This window comes from Engystomops pustulosus, chromosome 9, assembly GCF_040894005.1.
Source record: "Engystomops pustulosus chromosome 9, aEngPut4.maternal, whole genome shotgun sequence".
In the NCBI taxonomy this organism is placed as follows: Eukaryota; Metazoa; Chordata; class Amphibia; order Anura; family Leptodactylidae; genus Engystomops; species Engystomops pustulosus.
Window position 1 is genome coordinate 82,033,150 of NC_092419.1, and position 26,869 is coordinate 82,060,018.

General features: G+C 41.3%; 1 protein-coding gene across 7 annotated transcripts in view; it reads left to right on the forward strand.

Annotated features, from left to right (window-relative positions):
• Nucleotides 1-25,956, forward strand: part of OPHN1 (oligophrenin 1) — an 84,154-nt gene extending 58,198 nt beyond the window's left edge. For 3 of the 7 annotated variants that reach the window (XM_072124424.1, XM_072124423.1, XM_072124427.1), the window contains 12 exons: nucleotides 539-601; nucleotides 3,924-3,998; nucleotides 5,149-5,233; nucleotides 6,643-6,701; nucleotides 7,485-7,590; nucleotides 10,251-10,410; nucleotides 17,768-17,909; nucleotides 19,602-19,886; nucleotides 19,962-20,142; nucleotides 20,232-20,282; nucleotides 21,601-21,652; nucleotides 23,520-25,956. In XM_072124424.1, coding sequence (XP_071980525.1) covers nucleotides 539-601; nucleotides 3,924-3,998; nucleotides 5,149-5,233; nucleotides 6,643-6,701; nucleotides 7,485-7,590; nucleotides 10,251-10,410; nucleotides 17,768-17,909; nucleotides 19,602-19,886; nucleotides 19,962-20,142; nucleotides 20,232-20,282; nucleotides 21,601-21,643 — 1,250 coding nt within the window. In that variant the 3' untranslated portion in view covers nucleotides 21,644-21,652; nucleotides 23,520-25,956. The remainder of the gene's footprint in view (nucleotides 1-538; nucleotides 602-3,923; nucleotides 3,999-5,148; nucleotides 5,234-6,642; nucleotides 6,702-7,484; nucleotides 7,591-10,250; nucleotides 10,411-17,767; nucleotides 17,910-19,601; nucleotides 19,887-19,961; nucleotides 20,143-20,231; nucleotides 20,283-21,600; nucleotides 21,653-23,519) is intronic. The other 4 variants (XM_072124425.1, XM_072124428.1, XM_072124426.1 and 1 more) reach the window with 3 other exon arrangements.
• The last annotated feature ends 913 nt before the right edge of the window (nucleotides 25,957-26,869 follow it).

Genomic DNA, 26,869 nt, shown 5'->3' on the forward strand with positions numbered 1-26,869 from the left:
CCTCGGAGGCTCAATTAGAAGTTCCCTGTAGAAGACGGTGTTGTTTTTAACAGGTTAATTTGTTGTGGTCTGTGTGGATTATGCAATGGGTTTGGCACCGTGTTCTGTTTATATCAGCGAGCACAATGCAGATGTGAACAGAACCTCAGGATGAGAATAACATGGCTCATCAGGGCACACCATGGATCTAGTACTACAGCTCTAAGCCTGAGCCACAGGACCACACACATGGCATTTCTAGGACTTTCATATTGATGATCTATTCATAGGAAACATCAATAATGTGGGGGTCTGAACCCTTGCAACCAAAGAGAAGACCACATTTGTGAATAAATGCAGCTCCATTCATTGTCTAGAGGTAGTGAGCGGTACTGCAGTTCCCTCCTATAAAATGTGAGAGTAGTAATTGATATAAAGCCTGAAATCTAGATATAACCATAGCCTTAGCTTGTATGTTTCCATGATATGATGAAGTGTGCATTGTCATTCTGCATGTTCTGCACTCCGTTTGACTGACCGACATCTGGCTTTATTTTAGTGGAACTGAATGAAATTGGATTCAGATTTGTTCGGAAGTGTATAAATGCCGTGGAGGCAACAGGTATGAAGAATTTTATAAAATAGTGTTAATATTTAATAGAGACATGAAACTAGAAGTGCATTCTCAGGCCACTTAAAGGACAGCTATTACCAGGATGAAGGACATTATGCAAATGAGCCTGAGGGGCTCCAGACTCCATTAACACTTAAAGGAAACCTACCACTTCCAATGGTGCTTCTAAGCTGCAAATGCTGTGCACCAGATCAGGGTGAGCTTATTTTCATTATGTTTTCAAACAGATGTAAAGCATTTAAACGAAGTGCACCAAGTGGTCGCGCACATGGTGTGCCGAGCACGTACCACGGTGCGGTGACTCTACTTGGTATATAAAGATTACTAAAGAGTTTAAACGCTTTAGATCTGTTTAAAAACATAACGAAAATAAGCGCCAGCACCAGCTCACCCTGAGCTGGTGCACGGCATTTGCAGCTTAGAAGCACCATCGGAAGTGGTAGGTTTCCTTTAAAGAGAACCCGTCATGCAAAATAACCCCCTAAACTAAATATATTTTCATAAACTGCCATTAGAGAGCATTGCCTCTATCCCTTCATTGTCCCTCTACATGCCTGTAAACCTAAGCAATGAGGTCCTAAAGCTGTATGCAAATGACCTGTGAAATGTCCAATGAAGCATTAGCATATTCAAGCTGTCCACTCTATTCATGAGTGGGAGGCACAGCCACACCCCCAGTGCATGACTGACAGCCTGTATAATGATGTGAGCCTGTATAATGATGTGCTTCCTGGTGCTGGTGGCCACGCCCCCTGCAGCCTGTGTGTACATGTGTGTGTGTTTAGGAGAGATACAGCAGCTCCAGGCAGCCATGTTACAGCAGAACATGTCAGATTCATGTGTAGCTGATGTCTGTGTCTCTCACCTGTATATTAGGAGGCTGCAGCATGTCAGCAGATGCAGCACAGACACTAGCCATGCTTTACTATACATTACACACAGACATGAGCAGGGGGAGGAGAGGGGAGTGGTAACAGGGGTGACATCACTGCCTCTGACCATGTGACCAGCCTCATTTATATGATAAAGAAAAGATGATTTTATAATGATTAATGTATGAAATAACTAGATAAAGGCTGGGATGGGATCCTTGTGAGCTGCTCCAACAGGAAGAGGTGACATGACTAGTGGCAGAGACCTGATGACAGGTGTCCTTTAAGGAAACAGTCCGCATACAGTCCTTCATCCTGGTGGTAGATGTCCTTTAATATATAGTAAAAAATAAAGAATAAAAAACGACTGGCACTTCACACCAATATACAGTATGATACCGTACAACAGCTCTTCAATCGACCTTGCATGCAGCGATATAACAATGGGTGTGACAGCGGTGGGGCTCTGCTAGTGAACCACAGGTCACTGTAGAAATTATGCTTGCAAAAGGATGACAGCGGCGCTTGCCATAAAAATGTCTTCCTTTCCGCAGATTTGTGTGGCACTCATCTCCAAGGCCCCACATAATTGCATGAAATTGTAAGGTCTTGCAAGCCAGCGCGTCATTCCTATTGTTTGATTCTATTGTTCTGTATATGTACCCCATGATCTGTAAAGTGCTGTGGAGTATTATGGCGCTATAAAAGTAAAGAATTATTTTTATTACTATTTACTACACAGATGCCGGACACACACAGACAAGCTTTCTCAAGCCGTGTAATCCACAGCGTGTTGTCTGTGTGCGCCCGGCCGCCCTCCCACTTGCCCTATGATCCCTACTAAATAAAGGTTTTCTGGAGATTGCCGCTTTCATCTTTTTTCAAGTGCATTCTTAGGCCGGTTTCGTCAGAGAAAAACGTATGCTGTTGGGATTTCCCAGACCTTATTTCATATCACTGAACTGAACAGACATTCCGGGGGAGATTTATCATGAAGTTTCTGAGGTAAAACTGTTCTAGTTGGCCATGGAAACCAATCAGAACTCAGCTCTAATTTTATAAACAGTTGTGGGAAAATGAAAGCTGAGCTCTGATTGGTTTCCATAGACAGCTAGAACAGTTCTGCTCTAAGAAACTTATGATAAATCTCCCCCTCTGAGTTCAGTCCAGTGATACAAGACTCAGTCCTGGAAATCCCTTTTTCGCACGGTGCGTTTTCTCAAACTGAATTCGCTTGTGGGTAACTGGCCTAAGTGTTCTAAACATTCCTGTGCCTATGACTTCTTCTCCTCCTCCTTAAGGCCAAGTTCATATGTTGCATATACAGTGGGGCACGTTTACTATGGTCCATGTGCCAGTTTTCTGGCTGCACTATTCTTCACGTGACACAAATTTTGTCATTAAAATGGGCGTTCCAGTTTCTCGAATCAAGATGAGGTTGCACAGTCTGAGCTTTAGAAGTGTGTCACATGGCCCATGTTAAAGGTGCACTAAGGGGCGCCAGATTTATGAAGAAATTGCGCAACAATTCCTGAAAAGCAGTTTGAAGTTTGCAATGCATGAACAATGTGTTTACAATGTGTAAATATTTAGTTACGTTAGCATAGCATTTAGTGTACATGTGATGTTACCACAATGTAAACGCAACATGGACCTCATAGTCATGGCTGGTTTTACTAGCCTATGCCTATATCTCAAATCAAGATGAGGTTGAGATGAGTGCACAACATGTGTGCTACTAGTTATACACATCCTCGCTGCTTCTGCTTTATATCATCTCTAGACAAACACGTTTTCTATTCCCTCTGATGGCTTAGAAATTGTCTGGGTCAGGACATGCTGGTGAATTAGTGTACAGAAATTCCCTTTAAAGGGTTTATGTCCTTGTCTATATTTTATCCTGCAAGTAGCACTCTGGCCACTAGAGATATGTCCACATCTGCTCTAGAGCGCAATTTCCATGAAGCAGGACAGAAGCAGGACATTTGGGTAAAATGACAGACAATCCAACTAGACTCCACTCTAGTCCTTGTCATCTTTTGGGGCTTTTATTATGTAACTTTTCCACTCCTATTACATTATTATTATTTTGCAGCATTGATCTCATTTACATCACAAACATGGCAGATCAATTACAATAACAGATATCAAACACCATCATTACATCCAATACTGACAATAGATGATGTCACAATGTATCTACACCTCCTATCTGCACAGAGCACGTCTAGAATACTCTCTCTAAACCCCGATGAGCTCTAAATTATATCTGCCCATGGTCACGAAGCTGCTGTAAAGCAGATCACTAGATGCTGTTACCAGAGCTGAAGAAAGCAGCCAGCATATTATTTGATGTTATCTGTGGGTTGTCATAGAAAACCTCTCCCTGATGTAAATCTAACAAGGGCGTTTATCTTTGTGTTACCTTCTTCTTGTAGGAATCAGCTCAGAAGGCATCTACCGAACTGTGGGAAGTAACATCCAGGTGCAGAAACTACTAAATGCATTTTTTGGTAAGAACATCCCCTCCTCCGATGGATATTGATATGAATTTACATCAACATTGAGACTAAATTAATTTCTTTTTGTCAGAAACGTACGTTTTGCTTATTGATCATGTGCTCAGTTTTGAGCTCTGATGAACTTTGCCCCCAATAATCAAAATTCCTATTTAGGCCGGCTGCAGACAAACGTATTCATCCCGTGGCAATGGTCCCATATTCAGCTCAGATCCCATAGACAGAACACATTGCACAAGATTCCCTGTCTCCCGTCCGATCTTCATCTCTGATACTGTAAGAACAGTAGCTGTGCTGTTGCCGCTGTTTGCTCAACAGACAAAGACTCCTTGCATCATTACATTTATTACAGAATCAAAGCTGATGTCTGGCCGGCAAACTGGGAGTCCTTGCATATTTTTGCATGATGCAAGGACTCCTGTCCTGTACAACGGGGCTCATTTACTAATGGACTGCACTATCGTTGGATATTTTAACGATTTCCGATTTGTGCCCCAATGTGTTTAGTCCATGGGAGCATACAGATCTGTTTCCATTGGCTGAGCACTTTCGTCTGCAGCTGCCCTTGCTAGAATAGCAACCAGTCACAGTGCTACCTTCTTACTACTTCTAAGCCTTTCCCATCTTCTCCACACAAATATACAGATTACTTGCATGGTTCCCATGCCAGAAAACTAAAAATTTCTGTAGTTTCCTTGATGACACAGTGTAAAGTGCCAGTGGGATGACTGTCTTTGCAAGAATTCACTGCATATCCCTGCAGTCACCACCAGGGGGGGCTCGGTGCAAAGAGTTTTCAGCTTCTATTGAATTGAATAGTAGCCGTAAGAAATTCTAGCACTGTGACCCCCTAGTGGCACATTCTGATACATTGCGCCCTATCCTATGGTCTAGGAAGCCCAATAAAGCCCCATGATGTCTGTGTCTATCCCGTCACTTCAGGATCTGCTGAAACTAAATAAAATATTAGACTCCTAAAGACAATGCAGATAAATAATCTTTATTTTTTAATTTTCTTTATCTTTATCAGCATGTAGTGGCGTTTTTTTCTGCTAACTTGTGTGACATGAGTGTAATGGAGAAAACTGTACAGAAAATACCACCTACAGGAATAATTTCATATGTTTTACCTTTTCTTTTGTAGATGTGAAATGTCCTGGAAATGTGGACTTACAGACTAGTGATTGGGACATTAAAACCATTACCAGTGCATTAAAGTTCTACCTCAGGTATCTATGACCAAAACTGTTTCTCCTAGGATAAGTACAGAACAGTTATACGACCTATCTTGTAATGGTTTCAGTGGGTGCCCTTAATGCAGATGCTGTAGTGATGGCTCTTCTCTGCAGTCTGTTGTGTGTAATATTACAAATTGGTTCCACTGGATGCAGGATCTGTTACTATCAAGTCAGAAGTTGTAGCCAGAAGTTACTCTATTCTAAAGGAACCTGACTACAGAGGAGACTGTTTGTAGTCAGGAAGCACAGGCTGTAGGATTCTGATACACCCAGGAGTCAAACAAGACAAAGTAGAACGACTTCTCTCTCCTTTTATTAACAAATACTCAGATGTAAAGTAGAGCAGAAAACAAGTTCTTGCTATAAGAATCCCTGTTCCTGACGATAATCACAAAGATGTAATAACCATGTACCCGCACTGAAATGCAGTTGTGTTCTATAAAAGTGCAAAACTACTTACACAATAAGATACCTCAATATTATACATAATGGGGCACATTTACTTACCCGTCCTGTTGACGCCGCCGATCCAGAATGTCCGATGAGGAATCAGAGCTGCCGCGATTCACAAAGATCGTGCGCCCGATTTCCTGCATGTGTCGCTTCCCCGCTGAGGTCCGCCGGAGTTCACCTTCTTCCCGGTGCATGTAAGTGCTGATCTTGCGACACAATTTGGTTTTGAAATTCCGCAGTTTGTCCAAATACATTGCATTGTCTGACGTCCATGCCCCCCGATTTGTGTCGCATGGAAGCCGGCGCCGATGCGTCACAATCCGATCACGTGCGCCAAAAACCCTGGCCAATTCAGGGCAAATCGGAAAAAAAATTGTGATTTTTAGAAAGCTGGAAAAATACTACCAGATGCAGTTGTGTTAAACTATTGAGGGGTCTTTACCAAGTTCCCCATCACATAATAATACACATCAACTTAACTCCGCAAGCTCGGAACGCGTCAGCCCTCCTGTGGGCGCTTTGATGGATGTTTTTGTATGCTGACCACTGTATGGTGTTGGCATTTCATATAGGCCTACATTTACTAAGGGCCGTGCGCCAGATTGCTGTTTGACTTTGGGCCAAACTGCTTGCACAGGTATTTAAGAAGTGTCTGAGACACATTTCTGGCACACGCAACACTTTTTTGGCGCACCCTGCATTACACACAGGCAAACACTTTTAGTGCGGTTTGCACTACTCTTCGTAAATGTGCCCCATTGTCTACCTAACTTCGGGATTGTGTCTTTGCACCATGGCAGTTCATGTAAGTATTGTGAGCAGTAGGGTGAGCCGGCTTCTATCTAATTTTGTATAACTCGCTTACAAAGTTATATAGCATGACATAATTGCAGTATAATCCAGCTGAATAAGCTACTATATACTTAGACCCTCTTTTTGTCTTGCAGGAATCTCTCTGAGCCAGTTATGACCTACAAGCTACACCGGGAACTCGTATCTGCTGCAAGTATGAGCTAGTTTTATATACGGAGTAAAGAACATTGTAACATATAATTATGTTTGGTTTTATATTCGCTGCCAGTTACTTTATGAAAATGTTCAGTTTACATATTAGATCCTGGACACAGTGCATTACTTTCCTCAAATGCATCAAAAATATTGTTCTCTTATTAAGATGTCGTACAGAACACAATAATGGCAGCCTTGGCCAAATTGTAAACGGAGACATCTCCTCTCAAGAAATAATGAGATTGTGTGGCTTCCTTCTTCCAGACATTTAATGAGAACTTTATAAAACACAATTAAATGAAAAAACAGTGTGATCTGTACATAGAATAAATATTAGGAATGTGTGACAGCCAGGAGGGGGCGCCATTTTCCAGAACATTGTGTATCTTGGAGAAGGTCCAATTATCAGAAATGTGTTAGAGGATGGAAGCATGTGCTGCAACCAGGAGAGCAAGCGAAGCTCGGGCATGTGCTCCAGCCACGAGATGAAAGAATGAGGCAAAACGTCTTACTTAGGCGATTGTGAAGATCAAAGGAGAGGGCCTGGTGAAAGATGTGATGTATGTAATGTCTATAGCAACTTGTTTCCCATTTGCATTGAAACGCAACGCAGCAGGGGATGATGTTTGCCACACTTAAGCTTTTCATTCTCTTAGAAAAACCACTTTGCTGTATCACATAATTGAAGACAGGCGGAGTATTTGAGATTGTATTTTTTTTTTTTTACATACATTTTTTCAGTGCAAAACATTGATTTAATTATCATTCCTATATCAAACAGAATCTGAAAATTTGGATTACAGACTGGGAGCTATTCATTGCTTGGTGTATAGACTGCCAGACAATCACCGGGAAATGCTGGAGCTTATAGTACGGCACCTATCCAGGTAACTACAGATGATGCTAATAGTATGTGTTACCATTAAGGATTTCTAGGCCGGTTCCTATAGCACATACAGCTCTGGCTGTATTAAAGTACATCCAGTATCCCCTGTGCAGATGCTCTGAGCTGGTGGGCGGGGCTTTCTCCTCTGAGCTTCTGCAGCAAGGGCAAAGGGTTGGGCCCACCAAAGGACTCCCTGATCCTCCGGTGGACCAGTCCAATACTGTGTGTATGTATAATAACTTTTTCAGTTCTGAAGGGGAGGAGAGTTGTTGCTATGTGCTGTACATACTGATATCATTCTGTCTAGTAATATCACACATGTGACAACCTGTTGTGACTTGTTGATGATGTATTTGTGTTCGTATGCTTCATTCAAAAGCCAGCAATAACTTTGCTATAGACGCAATGACAGAATACAAGCTAGGTAAATGATGTTAGTGTTCTGGTACCAGAGAGAGCAGCTTCTTGGAACTTGATTTCCTCACCTCTGCTCTCTGCAGTTACTAGGATTTTCATCATCTCTAAATACTGTAGTTAAGGTAATAACTATATTGGGAAATTGCTATAAATGCCATTTTCTAACATATTCTGTAGCTGCAGTTTCCTAAAGGTGATCCTTTGCATTAAAGTGGACACATAGTTCCATGTAAATAATTTATAGACAAATAATATAGAATTTAACCTGTGCCTCTGAATAAACAGAAAAAGGTCATACAATGAATACCAATTGGATTCTCCTAGAAGCGCTCTGTATGCGCAATGCAAATGAGAGTCTGCCTCATTCTCTTCTGAATGAATTTCATTTAGCCCTGTGCTAAGATCAGGGATGTTTTTGTCTTTGTTGTTTATGAGCCTTTTTTGTAGATATTTTCACATTCACATTCTTCTTTGGATGGTTCCTTCTAGGCTAGCACTGTCATCAAAAACATTGGGGCTGTTGTATCATTCCTGAGCCTTTTTTTTGAGTCATGAAAAAGTCTCAATTCGTGGTGTACACCACAGATTTTGGGACTTTTTGGCCCTTTTATCCCACGCGAGCCATTTCTTAAAAACAGTGGCTGCAGCAGGGTGGTGAACAAGTTTACTAGAATGGGCAGCATGGTGGCTAAGTGGTTAACATTACAGCCTTGCAGCGCTGGGGACCTGGGTTCAAGTCCCAGGGTCAACATCTGCAAAGAGTTTGTATCTTCTCTCCGGGATTGTGTGGGTTTCCTCCAGTTCCTCCGGTTTCCCCCCACACTCCGATTGTGAGCCCCGTTGGGAACAGGGACCGATTTGGCAAGTACTGTGCAGCACTGCGTAATCTGTGTGCGGTATATAAATTAAGGAATTATTATTTTATAACCTGCACCAAAAAAACTGACCCGACCTAGTGTAGATTTCAATTCCATTGTAAGAGCGCTGCACCAGAATTACTAAGAAGTTGGTAACTCTTTGTGAACCTGGCATTTTGCGCCAATGATTAGGCCTGGAGCAAATAAGCCCCATTGACTTGCTTTCCCCATTATTTGCTTGGAAAAACATCTCATACATTATCCTTGTGATCACTACAGCTAATCACTGATCGCAATGGCTATGTGCCATGCAAGCAAGTGTCATCGCTGTGATTATTTGCATTAGTCATGTGAATGACGCATGTGAAGCTGCAGGGCCAGTAGAGACCAGCTAATTTGCAAAGTTGGTTTTCAATGGTATTGAATTGGATGAATATATCTTAATTTCTAAATTTTCTATTGTAGCTACACAAAGTCACATGTATTCAACCTACTTATTTTATCTATACACTTTACATGGTGTATCTGCTGAATGCCTGATTTAATGTGTGTAATCGCATTTTGACTCCCTGGTCCTTTTTGTTTTGTATAGAAAAGTCTTTGCTGGCTTTGACAACAGTTTTCATCTACCATCTTACATGCAGTGTTCATCCAAGCCAAGTATGCATGTGTGTAGGGGAGTTGTCTGAATAGACATCATTAATGCTATTCATGTGTGGCTGAGAAAGGTTCTAATGGCTTAAAGGGGTTGTCCACTTTACCTCATGTTTTTTGTAATGTGTGGGGGACAGGATATTAGGTAATTTACCAATATTCATCTAAAGTGAAGCCTCATGTCTTTTACTTCATCAGCCAGACCTTCCTGACAATAAAATGGCTGCACATGGAAGGTCATGTGATCTCTGAACAATCTCCTGTTAGAGATCACTTGACCCATCATCTGCCGCCATTTTATGGACAGGAAGGTCTGGCTGATGAAGTAAAAGACATGAGGCTTCACTTTACATATCAAGAGAGCGGAGCAGAACTAATAATGAATTTATATTGGTAAATTACCTTTTAACCTACCCCCCACACTTACACACACATTATACAAAACATGAGGTAAAGTGGCCAACCACTTTAACTCTTCACGGACCATCACAGTGATGGTCCTATCTTCTTACAGAACTGAATTATCAAGTGGTATATTCTCTCTGTATGGAAAGAGTTAATGATAAGTGCCCTGTCCCAATCTAACTGCTATGCAAGGCTTGATAAGGCTTTACAGATACACTGCTCACTGCAGGAGAAAGAAGAAAAATAGGAAACTTTCACATATACAGTACTGTATTAAGAAATAAAAGGCTTTTGCACTAGTTTCCATTATGTGTACATTGTATTCCAGAGTATGTGAACACAGTAAAGAAAACCTCATGTCTCCTTCTAATATGGGGGTTATTTTTGGACCAACTTTGATGAGGGCCCAGGAAGACACAGTGGCCGCCATGATGAACATCAAATTCCAAAACATTGTGGTGGAACTTCTCATAGAACATTGTAACAAGGTATGTAATGCATTCACTGTAACCAGAACAGCAAAACTTCAATAAAACTGCATGTTCTATTTTTCTGATGAACACCTCAATCCACTTTTATAAATGGGCATTTGATACCAGTGAGACTTGGACATCTTAGAAGCTGTTGTCTAAATACAGTAGGCTTGTAAATGGATGCTCTTCCTCCCTATGGAGGTAAAACTAAGTTTACACATAAATTGCATTGTCATATAAATATGTTTTATGCAGCATTGGCCCATGTATCTTAGAGCACAGTGACCAGTTGGTAACATTGCCAAGTGTTTTAGGTCCAAAATTAACAGTAAATGCTTTAGTTTAGTCCCTAGTGGACAGAAAATATATTAATAACATATGGGAACTGCATCTACTGTCCTTACTTTGGTTATAAATTTTCTGATACTGGGAATGTGCACTTTAGCTTAACAGATAACCATGAGTTTTCTTCCGTAACCCAGACAAACATCTACAGAACACACAAGATCTATTCTTAACAGACCTTTAATGCAAGAGGAACTTGTACTGTGAAGCCCTAACTTTTCTCACGTGATGCGTTGCGTCACAAGGAAAACCCCTTGGGTGCGACATCACATGGGAAAGACCCCATAATGCAAAAAGTATTGCAACAGTTATGTATCAATGTAATTAGTGATAGTTTAAACAGAAAAATGATAGTATACTAAGATGTTAAAAAAGTACACTGTTCAACTATACTACCAACCGATTGCCCACCTCAAGATGCTTATCATATATCTCCTGTCTATAGGCCTATCATCTAACGTCTTACTATATTCATCAACTTATCCTTTCTCTTGTATCTGACCCAACCGATCTGACGTCATCCAGCAGCATTTTGTATATGTAAAGTTAACATATATTTTGAGACATATTTGGATATACTCCATAAAAGACAGAAACCGGTCTGTGTCTTTTCACTTTCCTGTTCAAGTTGCTGTCCCCTAACTTGCCATTTTTACTGTGGAGTAGTAGTACTGTGCTGTGACCATTGATACAGAATAGGAGGAGTAGGTTGTACTGTGCTTATATATATCACAGCACAATACTACTACCCCCTATCCTGTGTGATATGTATGTGTGTGTGTATATATGGGTAGTAGTACTGTGCTGTGACCATTGATACAGGATAGAAGGAGTAGGTTGTACTGTGCTTATATATAGATATATAGGATAGAAGTAGTAGTATTGTGCTAGGCTCATATATATAAGTGTAGTAGTACTGTGCTGTGTCCATATGTACAGGATAGGAGGATTAGTACTGTGCTGTGTCCATATGTACAGGATAGGAGGATTAGTACTGTGCTGTGTCCATATGTACAGGATAGGGGGATTAGTACTGTGCTGTGTCCATATGTACAGGATAGGAATATTAGTACTGTGCTGTGTCCATATGTACAGGATAGGGGGATTAGTACTGTGCTGTGTCCATATGTACAGGATAGGAGGATTAGTACTGTGCTGTGCCCATATATACAGGATAGGAGGATTCGTACTGTGCTGTGCCCATATATACAGGATAGGAGGATTAGTACTGTGCTGTGTCCATATGTACAGGATAGGGGGATTAGTACTGTGCTGTGTCCATATGTACAGGATAGGAGGATTAGTACTGTGCTGTGTCCATATGTACAGGATAGGAGGATTAGTACTGTGCTGTGCCCATATATACAGGATAGGAGGATTAGTACTGTGCTGTGTCCATATGTACAGGATAGGAGGATTAGTACTGTGCTGTGTCCATATGTACAGGATAGGGGGATTAGTACTGTGCTGTGTCCATATGTACAGGATAGGGGGATTAGTACTGTGCTGTGTCCATATGTACAGGATAGGAATATTAGTACTGTGCTGTGTCCATATATACAGGATAGGAGGATTAGTACTGTGCTGTGTCCATATGTACAGGATAGGAGGATTAGTACTGTGCTGTGCCCATATATACAGGATAGGAGGATTAGTACTGTGCTGTGTCCATATGTACAGGATAGGAGGATTAGTACTGTGCTGTGTCCATATGTACAGGATAGGGGGATTAGTACTGTGCTGTGTCCATATGTACAGGATAGGAGGATTAGTACTGTGCTGTGTCCATATGTACAGGATAGGAGGATTAGTACTGTGCTGTGTCCATATGTACAGGATAGGAGGATTAGTACTGTGCTGTGTCCATATGTACAGGATAGGAGGATTAGTACTGTGCTGTGTCCATATGTACAGGATAGGGGGATTAGTACTGTGCTGTGTCCATATGTACAGGATAGGGGGATTAGTACTGTGCTGTGTCCATATGTACAGGATAGGGGGATTAGTACTGTGCTGTGTCCATATGTACAGGATAGGAGGATTAGTACTGTGCTGTGTCCATATGTACAGGATAGGAGGATTAGTACTGAGCCTTACTTATAATCTACAGAATAAAAGTACTACTGTGTTTTGTCCAAAGTAGGAAACAAGTCACAAGAGAGACATACAGACAAACACGCATTGACATACTGACAAAAAAACACGCACACAGGTAGGCACATAAAACCTGTACTTACCTCACACATGCACTGGATCTCCTTCCCCAAGGCAGTACAACTAGTTCAGGACCTTTTGGGGGACTACAAGGTAGATGCTAATGTCTGTCAGACGATGGGTTCAACTGTATCCATCTGTGTTTTTAGGATCCCCCTAATGTCCCGTGGCCTGGAGTCTCCGTTGCCCCCTGGTAGCTTTGCTATAGTCACTGTCTAATAATTATACATCTTGGTGTTTCGCTATCAGGCGTCTCTCACACAAATGCATGAAAACAGACATATTCTACCCGTACCATACCGTTTACATATGGCCACATTTGTTTCAGCGGGCTATATGTTCATCCATTTAAATGGCTATATTGTCCACCGTACTATACAGTAAACGGGATGCAAAAAAATGTAGAAACTAACCTATTTTTCCACATGTTTCTGTTCTGTACACCCAATTGAAGTCTATGGGAATGTATAAAAAACCCTGTTGTATATGGTTGTGCATCGGATGCTGCTGTATATATGGGATTTTTGGGTTGAGCAAGCCAGTAACTTTTGCCAACCTGCCATATTTTTAGGGTTATGGTGACATACATGTACCTACAGAAGAAAAATATGGATTTATACAGCACAGAAGTACAGGACTAGAGGAATAGTACGTTCATGTGATACTGCAGAACCCTGCAGAGATCAGGGAAAGATCCCACTACCCAGATATTTCTTAATTATTGTCTACTACAGGGGAAGACCATGGTTTGACCCATAGTTTGGAGCAATAATCCAAGAAATGAACCCCAAACCATAAGGAGAATATTTAGTGCTCCATGTTTAGAAGAAAAATGAGCAGTTACTGTATCTAGTAATATTCTAATTTTATAAATCCACATTTAACAACCGCCAATCCCAGAACTTACAGAATACTTGTATATATAAAATGAGGGTTTTGTAAGAAGGGGAATCTTAACTGTACTTATTTACAAATGGATTTAAGGTGAAGTCTTAATTTTCTATACCAATTTAACAAAGTTCAGGACGATCTTTAACATTTCATTGGACTTCATATGGGTCTTTTGGGAAACATAGTCAATAGGAAATGAGCAACTAGCAGTCTCTAAAGTGCAAAATCTCTTGTTAATAGGAACACCAGAGACACTTTGTCCTTTTTTGCATGTCCTATTAGGACGCCATCATATATCACCATTATATTAGCAAAGCAAATACATAAATGTATGTGGGGTTTTTTTCTTAACTGCAAAAAGATCTGTGTAAAAATGGCAAATATGAGTTTGTTAGATCCAGGATATTGGGGCCAAAAGACAATGGGGGTCATTTACTAAGGGCCCGATTTGCGTTTTCCCGACGTGTTACCCGAATATTTCCGATTTGCGCCAATTTTCCCTGTATTGCCCCGGGATTTTGGCGCACGCGATCGGATTGTGGCGCATCGGCGCTGGCATACACGCGACGGAAAACGGGGGCGTGGCCGAACGAAAACCCGACGGATTCGGAAAAACCGCCGCATTTAAAAAACAGAAAGTGTTGCGGAGCTTGCACTTACCTTTACCAGGAATAGGCCGGTGTACTTGAGTGCATTTCAACACACTTCAGCTGGATCGCGAATGGACCGTGTAAGTAAATCTGCCCCAATGTGGCACATTTACTAAGGGTCCCGTGCCGCACTTTTGTCAGACGTTTAGCCACGTTTTTCATGGCTAAAATGGTTTGCACAGGTATTTAAGAAGTGTGTGCGCAAATTAGGGGGTGTGCCATTGGGCGGTCCGACTGATTCGAATGGAGCGCTGTATTTAACTTTGATTGTATCGCAAGCCCTAAGTTAAAGATGCACCACAAAAAAGATGGTGAACTCTGTCGGACCTGAGCGGGGAAGCAACGGATTCATGATTTCTGGCGCATAATCCTAGGGAATCGCCGCACACAGCAGAATAGACAGCCAATGCGCTTTTAGTGAACTGTCCGAATTTGTAAGTAAATGTGCCCCAATGTGCTTTCACTGCTTTGTTAGGACTGCAGATAAATACGTTTGCAGTGAAATGTCACTCTGCACAGAAGAAACTATTACATCACTTATTCATCTCTGTTACATTTGTATCCAAGGTGATAGAGGAGCTCCAGCCTCTTGAAGTCTAACATTTGAAGTTATGACTGTATTGTGAACAGCACAGATCTGATACAGATCTGTATAACCATCAGAGCTATTATTTGCCAAGAGGAAAAAGTGTCATGTGAATTAGTCCCTGGAAGAGAGGGGAATTGTTCTCAGAATCTCCTAGAACATTACGTGACCTGAAACGTCCCCTGTACAATTAGAAGAAGATCAGGGTCAGGTTACAAGTCCGGTTCTTTTCCGGTGATGTCCCCTTTTGCATATGTAATTGTCTAGTCTGGTGCACCGAGTAACCTCTTCACACAGGGATGGATATGTCTGCTGTGTAACCACAGATAAGCACCATAGTGGCTGGAATATGTGCAGTTATAAATGAAATGCATACTATAACTTACAAGCACAAAGCATTCTTCTAATTCCATGGCTCGGTACATGAACCGTCTTCACATTACTGTAATATGAGTCATTACTGCAGCCACTTCATTGCTGTTATGCAACCACTTCAATCAGATTTGTTTCTACACGATGGAAATATTAAGGCCGAGAACAACATGTGCAGCTCTGATCCCCATTTTCCAGTGTATATACGTATATATAATATAGTGACATCACTGGAAGTCTTACAGCTCGTAGCTTGTCCCGACCCATTGAACGAACACATGATTGTGTTGCCTAGTAACTGATCCTTAAATAGGGATGTCCATTTGGAATCCTTATTTTTCACCTTCTTATAGACATCTATGGGTACACCCAAGCCACAGACGCAGGCCTGCTCTAAATTTTCAACTTTCTCCAAGTGAGGTTTGTGAAAAACACATTCATGTGCAGGTGGTGTTTGGTAGCAGCCAGGAGAGCTGTGTAGCTATACCTTTGTGTTGGTAGTAGCAACAGGACTGTGAAAGTGAAGTTATAATCTAGCGATGCAGCTCTTGCAAGGGCTCTGGGCAGGTCTTTCAGCCTGAAGAGCTTTCTGCTCTCTGCACTGTGCTGCTCCATCACCCCTTCCCTCTGCTATGAGTAGGAGCTGCATCAGTGATTTGGTTGAATACTTACTACAGTCACTTTATATAGCAGAGCGGAGGGGCTCTGGAACAATTCATTGCAAAGTGCAGAAAGCTCTTCAGGTTGAAAGCAGTGGTGTGCAGTCGAGCTCTGGTTGGCAGTTGAATCATTTGGCTCAGCTCAATAAAACGAGACTGCTTTTTCCAGCTTTTGAACATCTCCTAAAGTCATTTCAGATGGCAAGCCACCCATCCCCGCTGCACTTTTAACCGCAAATTTTAAGGTTAAAAGTGGGCTTGGTCAGTGTATGGGCTGTATACAATTTTGGATGATGCTAAGTGAGCCGTGGGGAAGAGCCGACTCCTGACCCATCACTAGTTGAAAGAGACCTGCACAGGGAACTTGAAGAACCTGCAAACTTGGATTAAAAGTTCACAGTCCTGCTGCTACACACTGCACACGCAAATGTACACTTACACAGATCTCCAGGGGCCATACCTAGCACTGTCTGCAGCATATTGTGACCAAAACTAATGACGGATTCCCTTTAATGTGCGCCATCCACAAAAGAAAGCAGATGGCAAACGGGCAAAAACAACGTTCATGTGCATGAAGCCATAGGACCTGCGTTGTTCCTAGTGGAGATGATAAAGCAAATCTTGAAGTTGAGGTAATGATCCCTGGGGTAAAAAGAACATGCAACAAATGTATCATCTAGGAAAAACTATATTAACATAAGGAATTTGCAGTGTGACTCTGACAGCGACTCGCAGGCAACTTCTACATTTCCTCAGGAATGATATCGCTGATGTTTCCTTAGCGCTGCCTTTGCAGATATATGAATTATACTTCATTATCCATTTTTGTAATTTTAAACCTTAATATGATGATTGTAACATCAACAAAATAACTTTTCTGTAGGTCTCTCACCACCAGGGGGAGCGTGTAGACAAGGTTTAGTATGACCCTGGTCCTAAAGAAACTATTTTGCAGTTTAATGTTGATATCACTTTGGCTAACATTAAGATTCTTATCTGCTATATGTTTCATTTTTCTGCATACACACTTTATTTTGGCCTAGAACTTGTTTACGGTTCATTTGCAATCCATAGACACTGGCGTAAGGTCAGACTCTTAATTGAAAGTTGGTAAAAGTTCAATAAAATAAATGATCTGCAGACGTGTGCAGTGTTTTATGTCTTTGGATTGCTGGAAATATACTATTTTGAGCAATCTGGTGTTGTCATGTCTCAGTATTTCACTGCACGGCTATGTGCAATGTGTATGGTATGTTATATGCATATTGTGATATAAGTAGGAGGTTGTTGTTACACTTTATTTATTGACTAATAAGTTTGATGTACTGAGACTTCCAGCCAGTGGCTTTATGTTGTATCATTGCTTTGTCTATGACAGAGTATGTTCATCCAGTTCTCTGTATTGTACCATGAAGACTCATTCTTGTAATCCCATTTGTTTCTTTTCTTATTATATTGTACGGCACAGACTTCTCACTTGAATTAGTTTTTGGCTATCTAATAATGTGTGTATTTATCTATGTGGTTTATACGGATAAACTCGCTTAGGAAAGATGTTGTAAAGGATCCATCTGTCCTTTATTTTCCCCTTGCTGAAATCTTTTCCTCTACTATGTCTTTTTACAAGTTTTTTTTTTTTTTTAATAATACTGTAGATATTTTCCGGCCCTCCTGAAGACAGCGCTGCTCCTCCTATCCCTCCACCTAGAATAACACCGCGCACCCACAAGCCCATAACAATCTCCAAAAGACCGGTTCGAGGAAGAAATGCCTTGTATCTTGGACAGAGTGAAGAAGGTAACGTGTGATATTTAATTTTCAGTTTATAACAATGGAAAACAAAAGTATCCACTCTAGTATCTTACCAACATCAAACACCCATTCCTGTCTCAAGTTGAAACAAAAGTATTTTGCTAAGTAACAGGCGTACAGAAAAGAGATCATTCCTGATGTTTCTTTCCATTCCGCAATATATGTCAATAGCAAAGTAGAGGCTGAGTTAAAGGGCTGTTCCCATTTCTACAAATAAATGTTCTTGTTTGTATAATGAAATGTTATACAGTTTTCTAATATAGTGTCCGTATCAATTCCTCACAGTTTTTTAGATCCCTGCTTGCTGTCATTCTATAAGAAGCTTCTTTCTTCACTTACCAGTGTTTAGAAATCTCTCCATGGTCATTTGCTGTCATATAGGTGCACGAGCCATTATATTACAGAGAGTTACAGAGAGCTGTGTGTTATAAAGAGCCGTGCACCTGTGTGACAGCACATGACCATGGACAGGTTTCTAGAAGCTTCCTGTAGATTAAGGCAGTGTTCACACAGTGCTTTTTGATGGCTTTTACCAAACACAATAGAAAAACAACCTTACTGCAACATGTGATTACTGGGGAAGCCTTTTGAATCGCATCTTACAATGCACCATGTGAAAGCGGCCTAAGAGCAAGCAGAGATCTAGAAAACCACGAGGCATTGATACAGAAAGTATTTTCATCATACAAACGGTAACAATTACTTGCTGAAACAGCAACTTCCCTTTAATCTCCGCATTGCATCATTATTAATGACGACCTCTTGGGTCAATCTCTCCACTCCACCGGTCAAATATTTTGAGATGTCCATCCTGCAATATTTGTGTCAATGTACTGTCCAGCGACTTGTAAAGATTGCCTGTGGGAGCCAGGAGCGGCTGATCACAGTGTAAATTCTCAACAATCACAAGTTACAGTGATCTGTATCTGTACCAGTTTGAATAATGAGGTTGAGGGCTTATTCAGATGGCCGGAATTGCGGGCAAATCACAACTACAATAAAAGTCTACGGCTTCCGGTCACGGTGGGTGGCTGCTCTTCTGCAGATAGAGGGAGAAGGGCTGAGGAGTGCTCAATCCTTCCCTTCCCCATGCATCTCTGCCCTGTGCTCGCACGGGATCCAATCCGGGTGAACACATGGCTGTCTGACTGTACCCTCTCGTTGAGGCTCCTCAGTTTGGTGGAGACACAGTCAACACTGCTTTCTATTATAGAAGTCCATTTATGGAAGTTTTTTTAATTTTCCCTAATATTGCCAAACAAACAAATGCCAATGGCAGACAGAGAAGGAGTCGGCGAAGGACTAAGTGACAGGAAGAGTCCAAGCTGATCAGATGGAGTTGCTGCCCCCAAATTTTTTAGCATGAGCAATAAAGTGTATAATAGAAATAAAGAGAAGCTCTTGGATAATATTAAACTTGTATACAAGGGAAGCAACAAAAGTCTAGTATCCAGAGTCACTGGGAATGCTGTTATGCACGCCAACAGATGATCACATTTTTCAGTATTTTTATAACCAGTATAGAACCAATTAATGAGAACACCATTAAGGATGTCTTCATATATAAATGTCTCAACTTTCCCATTTTTCCACCTTTAAGCAAATAGAACTGCATGTTAATTAGTAGCAGAAAAAAAACTTAATAATTAAGTGGTTAATGGTTTAATTATCCATTAGTTCATTTTTATTCAGATGATGGATCCATACAGAACGGGAATGGTGTCATCACAAACAGTGACCATCCTCTACCATTGCAACGGAAGAAGCCGATGCCTCGAACAGATACACAAAGTTCCACAGAAGACTGCCCCGAAGTGGACGTTGCAAAAATGGTCTCAGTGATGCAGGGGAGAGGAGTGAAGGCCAACACAAATCACACAAATGGGGATCTGCCTATATATTCAGTGCCAAATAAAGTATCTCCTGTGTATTCCAAAAGGCCTATTGTCCGTCCCAGAGAAGGTTAGATTATCTGCATTATTCACTGCAGCATCTTGGAATTGTGCCCAGTTAATAAACACTCCAATATTTCATAAGTGCTTAAATCTGTAGGTGATTTGGAGAACATCAATAAAGTCCGTTCACCAGGAGAGAGGCCAGTCATTTCTCGTCCTCCAGTGAGACCACCTGATCCGCCATGTAGGACGGCCTTGATGCCAAAAATTGAGCCCAAGACAGATGTGAACTCTGGTGTCAAAGAGGATATGCCCGCATCAGTGTGAGTAACAAAGGCATAGTCAAAAACCAAATGAAGGGAAATAGAAGGTTTCATCCCCTGATATTAATGAAATTTCCTTTACATCCTAGTGTTGCCTCTCGTACCAAATTCTTTGAGAAGGCATCACGGCCAAGGGGAAGGTAATGTATACATTAGTACAAAGTTTCACAACATATAGCAAAGAGTCCTAAAGTGTCCTATATACATTCAAATGTGTTTTCCAGGGCGGGGAAAGGAAAACAATGCCTCTTTTTGCTACCTTGAAAGGCAGCCCCCTTAACACCAAGCATGACTTACAAAAAGCCTAATGATGTGATTTTGGATTAAGCCAAACCAGTATATCTATTCCAGAAGGAACAGGCTCCCAACTGTAGACCTGGTTGGGTCTCTTCAGTACAGTGTAGAGATCTAGTTTACCTGAGTGAAAGGCAATTATTATTATTTTTTTTAATGATTAGGGTCAGGAGGTAAGGGTTCTCCTTATGGAGAGTTTGCCAATTATAGCAGCCTTATAGGCGTGTTGAGACTTGTAGCCATAGATGCTCCATGAGGGGATTCTGGGAAATATGCAAACATGTTTAACCCAGTCTGACTACTAAACCAATGATGGAGCTTTTTACTTCCCATTTCATTCTCTATTTATCCACCCTGAGAACCCCCACTGATATGATATAAAGTACCTATTCTACAGATATTGTAGCAATATTTCTAGCCTGAAAAACTTTTTCCCCCCCAGAAAACAGCTGTCTTGCATGCAAAACTACACACAACCGAATTGCAGGTGGCAAAACAGCTATTGTCTGTTGGAAAGAAGCCACTTAACCATCAACCACATAGGGAAAAAAGAGACTGTATAGACTAGATGAGAGTGTCTCATTGTACAGGCAGCATACATCCTACACTACACTGACAACAGAGTAAGAATACCAGATTAATAGGGATATAGATGGCTCATAGAGCTTTACAGCTTCACTGCATCCAACATTCCTTTATAAGTAATAAACATTTAATGTGTCTCCAGTGTAAAGACTCAGGGAGTAATAATTCTCCTCACAGAGACTTTGCCAATTAAAGCCGCCTTGCAGGTGTATGGAGACTTATAGCCATTGAGACTCCACTTTGGGATACTTTGAAATATGAAATACATTTTCCAGGATAGGACAAGGAAAACCATCCCTCTTTTGCTACCTTGTAAGGCAGTGCCCTTAACATCAAGCATGACCTTCAGGAAGCCTAATGACATGACATGGGATTAAAGACAAACCAGTACATCTATTCCAGAAGGAACAGATTCACAACTGTAGACAGCGCTGTTTTGACGTGGTTGCGTCTCTTCAGTGTAAAGATGGAGACATCTGGACCCACCGTATTGCTCTGCTGGTACTTCTCCATCTTCTGTCTGTCATAGAAGTACTAGTTTTACTTTATTAACAATTGTTTTTTTCATTTCCCACATAGTCCTCCTTCACCTCCCCATCGGATTCTCACAGAAGAAAGCTGAGTCTTTAAGGTATAAAATCTTATTAAGTCTCCTTTTTTGTTTGGCTGCCCCAGGTATAGGGACATATTGGACATGCATATTTCAAGGGGCCGAAGCAAGTTCCTTTTACTTGTTTGACATTGTTACATTTACAAAGACAGTAAAGTATAATTCATCTTTGTACACTGACAGTGCAGCACCTATATATACTTAACCGATTGTGTATGTTCACATACAGTTATAATGTATTCTGCATCTCAAATACACAAACCAATTCCAATCAGAGAATCCCCCAGCCCTGTATGGTGACAACTGTTTCAGGGATTTTGCCCCTCATCAGTACACAGCAGGCGCATGGACAGCAGTTTTCCTCTCTGTATTAGGTCATTCTTATTCCTTGCAGGGTTGTGAGGTATCGTCTGTCTTGGCGTGGGGCCCTTTATTCAGGGGTTGGTATAAATATGAGGAATTGTAATCTCGGGCTACCTGTATTACACTTATAAGAGGGGTCATGGGTTAGCTGTATTGCATTGTGCACGCTTCTACCCACTAGTACATTTAATCATCTTAGAAGAAGGAATCTTTCAGGTCTTTTCACGGATTATAGGATCTATGGGCATCAAGAATAGGTGGCATTGGTGTAAATGGCAATGGATATTACTGAATAGAATATAACAAGATACAGTCCTGATGGGGCCTTTTCTATTATTCTTATATTTTTAGTAAATGATGGTTCTGACCATTGACAATAGGAGGTGCAAAAGTCACAAAGCACTTTGAAAGGAGCAGAGAGGAGAACTTAGAGAAAAATTTCCAACTTCTTCATTTCCCCTAGACCAGGCATGTCAAACTTATTTTCACCAATGGCTGCATCAGCCTTATGGGTAACTTTAAAGGGCCGGACGTATACAATATAACTTCTCCTTAACAGGAATAGGAAGGTGTATTAAGGAGTAGTTGCAAGATGTTCTATGAAATCTACCATCAAAATCAAGCATGATAAACCAGGGGAATCAACTCATAGATCCAGGCACTATGGTAATCTTTATATATTTGTTATCCATGGCCTCCTTCCTTCTAAAATCAACTTTTATAATTGAGCTAATGATCCATAAGGACTCTGTGCTGTAGCTTCACAGGGCTTGTTACACAGTTTTTACCATCCCCCTGGTCCCTCAGCACTTCCGTCCTACGCAGAGGAAGTTTCAGCACATAGAAGGAGGGGGCAATGCTCTGCACAGTGTAACAGCCTGTGAAGCTACAGCAAAGAGGGGCTCTTTGGATCCCTTCTGGGTTTTCAGCATCATTTTTTAAAGGTTGATTTTAGAAGGAAGGAGGCTATAGATAACATTTAAGAAGATTACCACAGTCACAGTGCCTGGATCTATGAATAAGTGCCCCTGGTTTATCATGTTGGATTTTAATGGTAGATTTCTTTTAAAGAGTAGTTACAAGATGTTGAGCTGTGGGGAGTTCCAGAAGTAAGTACATAGTTTGTTATTTTTCAGGGGGCTCTTATGGACATTTTATTGATGAGGGAGCTCTGCTGGATATTTTATTGATGAGGGAGCTCTGCTGGACATTTTATTGATGAGGGAGCTCTGCTGGACATTTTATTGATGAGGGGGCTCTGCTGGACACTTATTGATGAGGAGGTTCTCCTAGACATTTTATTAAATTGTAGTGGCTGCATTTCCCACCCATGGCTTGTACTCAAATTAAGTTTTGCCATTTTTTTTTTGTGGTAAAAGTAGGGGCCTCGGCTTATACCGGGGTTTACTTATATTCAAGTATATATTGTACTCGGTATTGGACGTGCATCCGTCTAGTAAATAATAAATAGCAATTGTGATCCATAGAAGTGATTTATGACAGCTGGTTCTATTATATTTCCCAGGATCCTTCACTGTTCCATGGCTGGTCCAAGGAAAGATGCAGGAGATGTTACCAGTGTGATTCCCGCTGGTGTACATAGACCGGCGTACATTCCACGTGGGGCTTCAGTGAACAGGATTCATACCGAGCCACTCCATCCGTATTCTGCCATGAAGTTTGCAGAAAATGACTTTGTCCTCTGTGCTGTACCCCTGCTAGAAGTGATGTCTGCAAACACCAGCTGAGCTTTTACCACCGTCCTATTTGTACAAGGAAAATATTATACATGAAGACAAATACCTAGTCGGAGGTCTTTGATCTGATAATTTGGGGATCAGCAGCTTGTGTCCCCTATCTCTGCCCATATCATGGAGATCTCACCAGACGGTCTATACATGGAATAAGCTGAAGGCATTGCTCATGACAATGAGGCATCTACTAGAAGATTTAGAAGAAATGGATGGGTATAAGAAAGTACATAAACCTGGATGGAAGAAATGAGGGAACGGATTCCGCACTGTATTGTATTATTTATTATCTGGTTTTAGGAATATTCGTTTTAGTTGCAGCTCTTTACCAGTATTTTATGTAGTTAGTATCAAATGATCAACGGAGATAATTTTCCATCATGAATGGACATTTAATGGCACGGTGTAGATGAAGGGCAATTTTATACTGACACGTGAATGCATATGTACAGTGCCTTGTTAGCAGGAGAGGGGGCGCCTAGGAGGGTGCAGGCTCGCTGACCACTCGCTGGGATGTGGCTGTGCAAGGTCTTGGAGGAGCAGTGATCCTATGAATGTCTTCTCGCCTATAGTTTAGAGGCGGCTGAGGATGGGAACAGTCCCATAGTCTCTTTTAAAGCCATTTCTAGGACAATAGCATAACCTACAATACATATGTGATGTAGGGGTTACATAATACCCAGTATCGTCTGTACTGCTAGACTGGATCTACAGACGCACATTAGTAAAGTTAGAAGGGATCTCCATTGCCTTCTGCCTTCACCTTACGTTGTGTTGCTGCAATCTGATTGTCATAGATTTTCTATATTGGATTTGTGATCAAAAACTCTGCAGTATATTACACTGGTTCACTTTTTGTATTGGACCGAAAATTGCAGAATTCTGACACCAATCAACTGCAAAAGAACAATAGAAGTTTCGGTTTCATTTACGTCCTGTATGGATATGTACTTAATACGGATTTTTAATTTTTAGAAATATCTCAACTTTATCTGGGATTTCAACTTATTGACATGAATGAAGCTAATTTCATGTAGAGCTTGAATAGGTTCTGCGGGTATATATGAAGGACACAGGGCATCCGAGCTCAAAGTAGGGGGTGGCTCCTCAAACAGTCTTACAATGTGCCATTCATTTCAAGAAATGGTAAAAAAAACACTAGTATAAAGTGCACTGTTTTGGTTTATATGAAAGTGTGTGCTAAGTCCTTAGTAATACTAAGTAATCGTAATAATAATACAGACATCGGCAATAAAGCCGTATACTTCATCATTGGCCCAGTATGACAGAATCTGGTCACGTTTTGTTCACAGCGAGTCGCTATCTATACGCAGCCGGACCCAACGTCTTGGGTCTTCCGTTTTCACAGAATTGAAGGTGTTGTAGCAATGTATTGTTACATTTCCTGCCCCCAAACGGTATCTGCCTTTGTCTACGTTGTCTCATCCCACTGCCGCTTGGCTTGGAAATGGTGCATAGATCTGCCATTTCCCACACAGTGCTCACTGCTAAATACACCCTGCAGCGAGAGGGACAGCATTCTGGTAGGGACAGGAAGAACACTTCCTGCTGCTCAGGTTTAAAGAGATATTGAGCTGTTAGTCAAAAGAAGGAGGCGGACTTCACTTGCAGCTAGGAGAAAACTTGACTCTTTTCTTCAGAACTTGACTCCCATCAGAAAATCATCTGTAACTGAGGTTTAGTGCCTTAGGTGCAGATACTTTTAGGTGATAATTACTGGGGACAGGTCTCCTTTAATGAAGCTGTGAGAGATCTTGAGTTGGAGCTGAGATGAGACTGCACTGTCCTACAGAGGATTTTTTTTTATAAATGCCCTAATGATTAATCCTGAACACCTTGTTACTTTACCTGTACAAAGATCTCCCCCCCCCCCCCATTAGACTCCACTGACAGCAACTTTCCTGGATGTTGTGGTGAGTGATCAGCGGACGCCCTTTTCTACTCTCCATAGTCTTACGTTACGTTCAGTGATGTGCAGGTGACAACATCAGGGTGTTTTATGCTCTATAGATGGCAGCATTTAATCCTGTGACCTTTGGTGCACTTTCCATTGTCTTGTAGCTTTTTGTGAATAGTTCTGTAAACTACTCTGTAAATATTTCTGTGTCATTCCTATTTTATGAAGGGTTACATTTCCAAAGTATTTCAACCTATGAATGAATTGGACAATAAATGTCATGTTGCAGGTCATAGTCGTGCTTCTTTTCTTTCATCGCTAGACAATGTCATAGATGTCTCTATCGATTCCTTCATCACGAACATTAAACTTGCTACATAATATGAGGATCACACACAAAACAATAGCTAATGGAACCAATTAGACTAATGGAGTTGTATCAATTTAATAGTAATTGTGGTTACAGAAAGTCCAGTCTCCAGAAGGAATAACTCCACTACATGTTAAATTAAATCTACCATCAAAGTCCATCATAATAAACCAGAGACACTTCAGGGCTCTATCATATTGGCGTTGTTTTTCACATCCGTGGTTCAGTGCTTTCCACGGATGCCTCACAGGGTCATTGGAGCACATTTGCTTACCTGGTTCCTGCGCGATCCCCAAGGTGCGTTGTCCGCCGGGATGCCCATCTGCCGCCCATCATGAAGATCATGCGCCCAATATTCTGCATGTGTCGCTTCCCCAATCAGGTCCGCCGGAGTTCACCTTCTTCCTCCCAGTGTATGTAAGTGCATTGAATGCGACACAAATTGATTTGTTAAATCCCGCACCTTGTCCGAATCCGTCGGATCGTCCGTCAGTTGTCCCCGATTTGTGTCGCGTGAAAGCCGGTGCGATTGTGACACAATCTGATCGCGTGTGACGCAATTCCTGAAAACGTCGGAAAACCCGATGGAAGTGCGCTAGCAGGACCTTAGTAAGTAAGCCCCATTATTTTCAATGGGTGTTTTCACATTGACTTGTAATACATTGACCTGGGAAAAAAATATGAAACGTCCTATTTTTTTAACTGATGCAGATCACGGAGGGCAAAAAAAGTTTATGGGTTACAAAAAAAAATAACGAATGAAACAAATATAAGAAGATTACCACAGTCAAAGTGCTGGTTTGTAAGTGTCCCTGGTTTTTTATGCTTGATTTTGA